Source organism: Henckelia pumila, chromosome 2 (genome assembly GCF_033568475.1).
Source record: "Henckelia pumila isolate YLH828 chromosome 2, ASM3356847v2, whole genome shotgun sequence".
NCBI classification, from domain to species: domain Eukaryota; kingdom Viridiplantae; phylum Streptophyta; class Magnoliopsida; order Lamiales; family Gesneriaceae; genus Henckelia; species Henckelia pumila.
This window is the reverse complement of record NC_133121.1, coordinates 193,115,413-193,123,940: the sequence shown is the minus strand read 5'-3', so window position 1 is coordinate 193,123,940 and position 8,528 is coordinate 193,115,413. Positions and strand designations below refer to the sequence as shown.

Below are 8,528 nucleotides of genomic sequence, written 5' to 3'. Positions count from 1 at the left end.
AATAATTAAAAGAAACATATAATCCTAAAATTCAATTACTGAAACCACTAATGTTTATGAGATTATACTGAATAATTTAATATATATAAATGTCAATATATAGTTTTTTTTTTTTTTGAAACCTGTCAATATATAGTTAAGAAATATGAAGTACGCACGAAGTTTCTTTTCTTTTGAAAAGTTGGTCTTTTATATATATATATATATATATATATATATATAATTTTGGGGCTCCTAGTATAGATACGATTGAGTCGTTCAACTCATTGACTCACCCGTATCCGGTTAACGTTGTTTTTCCGTGCTTTGATTTTTAATTTGTCTTTTTCCAAAATACTTTAGTCAACTTCGACCAACATTAATAGTCATGCATATTGGGTCCCAAGCATTAACTTTATATATAATTTTTGTTTAGGTTTTAAAAGGACATATTTCGAAAAAAAAGATAAAGTTAACGTTATGTTGGTTTTGATTTTAAGAGTATATATATTTTTCAAAAAAAAAAATGTGGGAGCATTTGCATTTAATAATAATTACAAGATTTATTTTTGGGAAAATTGTTTCTTACTCTGCGATTTTGGTCATCTATATTTTCAGATTTAAGTTTTAATCCGCTATCTTTATTTTTTTGGCAATTTTAGTTATTCTTTCCGATTTAACGCTGATGTGGCACCATTGCAGGGCTGATGTGAAACTGACGCGTAAGCATTTTCGAATAAAAAAAACTAAAATTACCAAAAATCAAAACATATAGGACTAAAACTGAAATATGAAAATATAGAATACGAAAATCACAAAGTGACAAACATAGGGCTAATTGCATTCACATCCCCTGTAAAAAGTTTAAAAGGCATAAAACCCCCTAACAAATATTAATAGGCTAATGCATCCCTCAGTTTTTTAAAATGTAGCACATTTCACCCCTATGTTATATAAACTCGGGCACATTTATACCCTCTCATAGGGGTTTTTATGCTAATTTTTTTAAAAGATATGGTCTAATATACTATTAATTTTACACAGGGTGTTTTATGTCTTTTAGACATTTCACATGGATGTGAATGCAATTAGCCCGACAAACATACATGATCAAAATTACAGTTTTGTATTTATTTTTTTGAATCTATTTATTACAAGATAATGTGATCTATAGAACAATCAACTGGATAACAAGATACAAACAGCTAGCAAAAACACAAGATGAAGAAAACAGAACTAGTGTTCATCCCTTTACCCGGGCTGAGCCACCTCGTCTCGGCCGTGGAGGCGGCGAAGATTCTCTTGCGAAGAGACCGTCGTCTCTCCGTCACCTTCCTCATCATCAAGTTCCCAAATAACACTTTGGTCGACGCTTACACCCAAGAAATCTCTTCGGATCCCGACCCCATCATCTCCTCTTTGCGCATAATCCACCTTCCGGATCATGAAATCGCCCCCATATCAGACACCTTTTTATTCGACGTGATCGACAGCCAAATCCCCGGCATAAGAAACGTGCTGTCCGAGCTCGTCCAACAATCCTCAGGCCGAATCGCTGGAATTGTTGTCGACATGTTTTGCACCAAATTCGTCGATGTTGCGGATGAGATCGGCCTCCCCTGTTACGTTTTCTTCACTTCCAGCGCGAGCTTCCTCGGCCTGTTTTCCCATCTAACATCGCTTAGATTGGAACACAATCAAGAACTCACGCAGTACCACAACTCCGACGCCGAGTTATCTGTGCCTTGTCTATCCATTAAAGTTCCTGCGAAGGTTTTGCCTGTTGTCGCCGTTAGAGAAGGTCCCTTGACCGATTGCGCGTTCGACTGTTTCGCGAGATATTCGAGGATCAAAGGTGTTCTGATCAACACATTTTATGAGCTGGAATCATATGCTATTCGAAGTTTGTCGAATGGGAAGGCGCCAAAAGTCTACCCCATCGGACCCATACTGAACTTAGACCACCAACTCGGAAGCTCCAAAAGCCAGTCAGAAGACCACGAGATCATCAAGAAATGGCTCGATCTTCAGCCGGATTCGTCGGTAGTTTTCTTGTGCTTCGGAAGCAGAGCAGCTTTCGAGTTTCCGCAGTTGAAGGAGATTGCCTCTGCTTTGGAGAGATGCGAGCACGGTTTTCTATGGTCTGTGAGGAAGCCACCGCCGAAGGGGACGATGCAGCGTCCGACAGAGTACGAAGATTTCGGTGATGTACTGCCGGAAGGGTTCTTGGAGAGGACTAAAGGGAGAGGGAAGGTGGTGGGATGGGCGCCGCAGATGGCGGTGCTGTCCCATCCCGCGGTGGGAGGATTCGTGTCGCATTGCGGCTGGAATTCGACGTTGGAGAGCGTGTGGTGCGGGGTGCCGGTGGCGACTTTTCCCTTGCTCGCGGAGCAGCAGTGGAATGCGTTTCAGCTGGTGAAGGAATTGGGGATGGCAGAGGCTATCCGGGTGGACTACAACAAGGATTCTGTAGGGGAGGAGGAAATCGTGGGATCGGAGGAGATAGAGGCGGCCATACGGCGGTTGATGGCGGTTGACGGGAGCAGCGGAGTGAGGGAGAAGGTGAGGAATATGCAGAAGGAAAGCAGGCTGTGTTTGAAAGAAGGTGGATCTTCTTACAATGCTCAGATTAGTTTCCTTGAGGATTTGGTTGATTAATGTTTTGAATTAATTGGCTACTTTTTTTCTTTTTTTTATGTATTTCAATAAATTGTTGGTACCATTTTGAGAAAAACTTAGAAATAATACTTCACTAGCTCATATGTGAGATCTTGCTAAGTAGTAGGATACATGTAGTTTCTTTGTTTTCATCATACCGCACCCTTTATTTGGAATTTTTCTTCTCTATTTACTTCACTAGCTCATATGTGAGATCTTGCTTTAGAGCCTTTAGTATTTTTAAGCTTGTATTGATATCGTTGGAAGAAGGAACTTGGAAATAAGTTTGAAGACATTGCTTTAATTAATCTTCAGTATGTGGACCGACTGCCAATGAATGAGAGTTGATTCTTTGTGCATCAGTTTTGTAATCAAGAAACTATAAAAATATCTCGAGGAAAATTGTTGATATGTAAAATAAGATTAATTTACATGCATTATTTGCTATGTCAAAAAGTGCTGAGCTAATTAATGTAGAGGTAACCTTTGTCATAATGTGTTAATTGCATTGACAAGTAAAAATTTTATTCAACGGTTTGGATTCATGTATTATGCCTAAGTTTGACTATTATAACCAAATTAATTGGTGAATTCGATGTACAAGAAAAATCTCAGTTCTCTGCTTGACCTTCATTTCATAGTTTCCTTTGTACTTACCAGTTAAATTTTATTGGGTTAATTGACAATCACTCCCTAAACCACTTTATAACTTATTTATAAATTTTTACATAAATAAAACTTACTTTCAACTCCCTGGAGAGAGAAACTTTTGTTTCTAAATACCAATTTTACCCTTATCCCTTAAAAGAAAAATAATAATAATAAAAAAAAATGAGAGAATGGATAATAAAAACAAAACTAATCCAAATAGTATATATATAAAAATTCAAATTAAAATCAAAGAACATAAACCATATCATATACATGCTTATGTTGATACAGGAGCAAGTATGTGTTTAGGAAGCAAACATATACTTCCAAATCATTATTGGAAGAAATATGATAAAAGATTAAAAGTTCGAATAGGAGATGGATCAATAATCATGCTTAATACAGTAGGAGAAAAATTAAAAATAGAAATAGAAGAAACAAAATTTATAATACCCATTATATATCAAATAGAATCAGGAATGGACATTATAATAGGAAATAACTTTTTAAGAGAATATCTTCCCTTTACACAATTTGAAGATCACATAACTTTAAACAAAGGATTATCAATGATTTACATTCCCAAAATACGAACAGCATTTCGCGTAGGAAATGAAGGATTTACAAAGAATTTTCATAAACGAAATACAAATCCAATAGAACTAAAAATATAAAATATTTTAACGATTAATCCTGAAAAAGAAATCATGAGGAAATTTCATGATATATGTTCTGAAAATCCTCAGGACAAAATTAAGAAAAGAAAACAATTCATTGCTTCAATAAAACTCAAAGACCCTAATATCACAATCCGTGAAGCACCAAGAAGATGTAACATGGATGATGTAAAAATATTTGAAAAAGAAGTTCAAGAATTATTAAAACTTAAGATAATCATCCCTAGTAAAAGTCCACACTCTTCACCAGCCTTTTATGTCAGTAAGAAAGATACTGATAAAAAAAGAATGGTAATTGATTATCGAAAGATGAATAAAACAACAATTATGGATGGATATTATATCCCAAATAAGAATGATTTACTATCTTATACAGGAGAAATGAAATATTTTTCCAGTTTAGATTATAAATCAGGATTCTGGCAAATTCAACTAGAACCACAAACACAATTACTTACATCATTCAGTTGTCCAAAAGGACAGTATCAATGGACTGTATTACCTTTCGGACTTAAACAAGCACCAAGTATCTTTCAAAGATATATGGATGAATCTTTTAAATCATATATAGATTTTTGTTGTGTTTATATAGATGACATATTAATTTATTTAAAAACACTAGATCAACATTATAAAGATCTCATGACAGTTTTAGATATTTGTCATAAAGATGGAATTATACTTTCTGAAAAGAAAGCACAATTATTCAAAACAAAAATAAATTATTTAGGATTACAAATAGAAGATGAAAAATATTGTTTACAACCGCATATACTTAAGAAAATTCATGATTTTCCTAGTGAAATCAAGGATAAAGATCAATTAAGAAGATTTTTAGGATTATTAACTTATTTTGGAAATTACATTAAGAAACTTGCAGAAATCAGAAAACCTCTTCAGGTAAAACTTAAACAGGACTATAAGTGGAAATGGCCGAAAGAAGATACTAATTACATAGACACTATTAAAAAGAAAATAATTAGTAATCTTCCTGAATTATATTTTCCTTCAAATAAAGATATAATAATAATTGAAACAGACGCTTCAAATGAATACGGGGAGCATGTTTAAAAGCTTATACTGGAGAAAGAAATTTAGAAGAACTTACTAAAACAGCTACTAGAAATAATGAAGAATTATGCAACTATACATCAGGAACTTTTCAAGGTGCACAATTAAATTATCATTCGAATGAAAAAGAATTATTAGCTTTAATATTCACAATTAGAACTTATGAAATTTATCTTATTTCTAAACCGTTTTTAGTAAGAACAGATAATATGAATTTAACATATTTCAAGACAAGAAAAATATCAAGAAATGCAGGGAGAAATGCAGCAAGGCTAATTAGATGGCAATTGGAATTGAACCATTATCAGTTCGAGATCCAACATGTCAAAGAAACGGATAATTCATTACCCGACGCATTAACCAGAGAACTTCATCCAAACTATACTATCCGTAGTAACGAAATAACAAAGGAGATCCTAAGTGATCCAGAAAATGACTGTGAGTCATCCGAACATGCCTCAGAAAGCATGGGGAATATAAATTAATGAAATAAGATTTATATTCAGAAACATAAATTACTCTGTGAGTAAAATAATCAATTTAAGATTGATTCAATTCTTGCAAAAAAATTTATAAATGCAATGATACGCATAATAAAACTATCTGAATTACTCACGAAAAGAGTTATTTTACTAACCATTATATATATAAATATGTTTTCTTGTGTAGAGTATAATCAAGATGGGGCAACTAAGTCAATTAAAAGAATAATTGATTGAATTGCAGGAAGAAATTCAAATTCTTCAACTAAAAGAAAGGAATTTGAGTAGAAAAATTCAAAGGACAGAAGAAAAGATGATAACTTCATCATCATCATCCTCACCAAGAACACCAATCAAAATGGCAACTCCATTTGACAAAATAATGGAGATAAAAGAGAAACATTCAGTGGTCACAGCCAACACTGACAAAGAAAAAGAAAAGAAAAAAGAACCGGTGGACACAGCCAGCACCGAGAAAAATAAAAAAGAAGAAATGACGTTTAAAAGTGCCCTTGAAAAGAAAGAAAGAAATATGGTCAATCTGCGATCACAAAAACCAAATTTTGAAAAAACAAATTTTTCAGAAAAACTCAAAACTGAATTCTTTGAAACCCTAAACTATTTGAGAATAGCCAAACCATCTGCAGAATCTTGGCTACAAACTTGTGACACACAGAGCATATCAAGAGCAAGAACACTGCAAGGTTCTCCAGCGCATGAAGTCGCAAGATTCTTTTCAAATGGATTATTAAGTGGATTGGAAGTCAGTCCCAACAATCAAGAAATAGAACTATTTCCATATCAGTTGAGAAATAGTATCATCTAGTTCAAAAAAGCAGTCTTTAAAGACGATCCAGTATTAACATTGAGTATTCACTCAACCCTTCTAGATTGGGATGATAACAAATTCTATCAACCAATGGTATATATTCAATGTCGAAAACAAAAAGACAAGTTCTTATTCTAAGGATCAAATGAAGAGAAACCAGTAATGGATATCTCAACACTTCCTGAGATAAGAATAAAGACATTGATTGATATGATCTCAAAGACAGGAAAGATTGATGGAAACTCAAAGGTTAAAATAAATTTTGAAACCAGTAAAATTTTATTAACCACTGGACACAAGGAGACAATCCAAAAGAAAGAACAAGCCATGTTAGCTCAATTCGAAGCTCCAATCTATGAAGCAAGAGTTGACATTGAAAGAGTGGGTGCCCAGTGAGCCAACTTGTGGCTATGGGCTTTGATGACTCTTTGTACAAACGATCTTTTGTTTAATGTAATTTACACTTTTATTAATGGCAATGACTTTATCTTTCTTCATATTGTTATATTATGATATACTATTGTTGTTTTGATAAAGACCTTGAATATACTATAGTGTATGTAAGATGTGGTAGAACATGGGGATGTCTATCATGAAATACATCTTATAGTCACTGTATATTCTAAACTGTTCCTAGTCGATTGAGCCGTCCGATAATAAGGATAAGGATCGCTCGAGTTTGAGACTAGCTTTGCGATGCGGAGTACCACGTTTCATTGGTAGGGAACATGGAGATGTTCGAAGCATGCAAATGGATATTCATAGGATGAATAATCGAACTACCCTATCCGGACTTTCCAAGTGGTTATCACTTATCGAGTGGATAAAGTCCGCGGTTTTGGTTGTACACCATTAGTCCTTACTACTTGAAACATCATGGAGACTCTATATGCTAGTACTGTGCTTTGACTCGTTTACCGACTCTATGGGGGTCATCAGGTGTCGGGATTGGGTGCAGTTACAACACATATAGGAGTCGATGCATTGTTGTCAAGGATTCACCACATACTTGCGAGTGTGGATATCCTATGCGATCTGAGGAGATATTAGTGTGACGAATCTCTGGCCAGAGTACTTGATGTGATTTAAGAAATGGTTTCTTAGTAGCACATGCGATGTCACTAATTTGATCTTCAAGATGTATTGCATAGTTATCGAATCTTGAGCGACTCTCGATATACCAATGGTTGTTGATTCGATCGGGGATATATGGATGAAGGGACCGTACTGTACGCTAACCAAAATCTACTGGTTTTTGTAGGCACTATCAGTGATACCTAGGGAATCATGGGGCGATGTTGCTAGGCGCTTTACCATGATTCGTTGGGCAAGTCGGAAATCGTTGTTCCGAGTCACAAGGAGTTGTGAGCCCACAGCTAGCTGTATCCCTGAACCATTGAGGGTCACACAGTGTAATGGAGTTTTAATCCCCGTTGAGATAGTTAAATTTAAAGAGTTAAATTTAATGAATAAAGAAGTTGGACTTCTTAAATAAGAGTAAGGGAGTAGGATTTCCTAAAATGACATAGGGATGTACATTTTTGGAAACCACTGAATTCGGATTCAGGAAAAATTTATCTTGACTTTAAAATGTGCAGAAATGGTTTCTGTGCACATTGGTAAAATCGGTTTATCAATCGGAGTCACGATGAATTTTATATTAATTTCTGAACATGCGGGCTTTGCTTGTCGGGCCTCAACTTATGACTAATGGGCCCTAAGGTGTTAGTGGCCTGCATTATAAATAAGTTATTGCAGTACAGAAATTACACACAGTTGGTCATAATTTTGAGAGACAGTTTTCGAAAAAAAAACCCTAGCTCTCTCTAGAAATTCGGCCGCCCCTCCCTCTCTCTGTCAGAGATTTTTCGGTCTGTGATTTTGAATTGCAGACAGGATTAGCGAATCAAATTCGTTATTCTCTTCGCAGAAAACTTCTGATAGATTTTCTAGTGCAATCTATCAGAGGGATTAAACCTCCATTCGTGGACCTGATTGAAGGAAAGCTTGTTCATCAGTTCCAGGGAGATACAAGAAGCGCAGAGAAATCTGTGTGGTGTCCAATAATCTCGCTTCGAGATTGAAGGTAAAATTTAATAATAGTTATTTAATTTTACACACACAAATAATTTAATCGTATGGTTGATACCCACACTATGGAATTGTTCCATACTAAAAATT

The 8,528-nt window shown here is 34.9% G+C and overlaps 1 protein-coding gene across 1 annotated transcript; it reads left to right on the top strand.

The window, feature by feature from the left end:
• Positions 1 to 1,163: 1,163 nt before the first annotated feature.
• LOC140882781 (anthocyanidin 3-O-glucosyltransferase 2-like) lies at positions 1,164 to 2,919 on the top strand. Its single transcript, XM_073288980.1, has one exon. It carries the CDS (start codon positions 1,201 to 1,203, stop codon positions 2,635 to 2,637), a length of 1,437 nt encoding a protein of 478 aa, XP_073145081.1. The 5' UTR covers positions 1,164 to 1,200; the 3' UTR covers positions 2,638 to 2,919.
• Positions 2,920 to 8,528: the final 5,609 nt, after the last annotated feature.

Bases quoted from the DNA above. Each gene is read 5' to 3' on its own strand.
- LOC140882781 (XM_073288980.1), top strand. From the start codon at position 1,201: ATGAAGAAAACAGAACTAGTGTTCATCCCTTTACCCGGGCTGAGCCAC.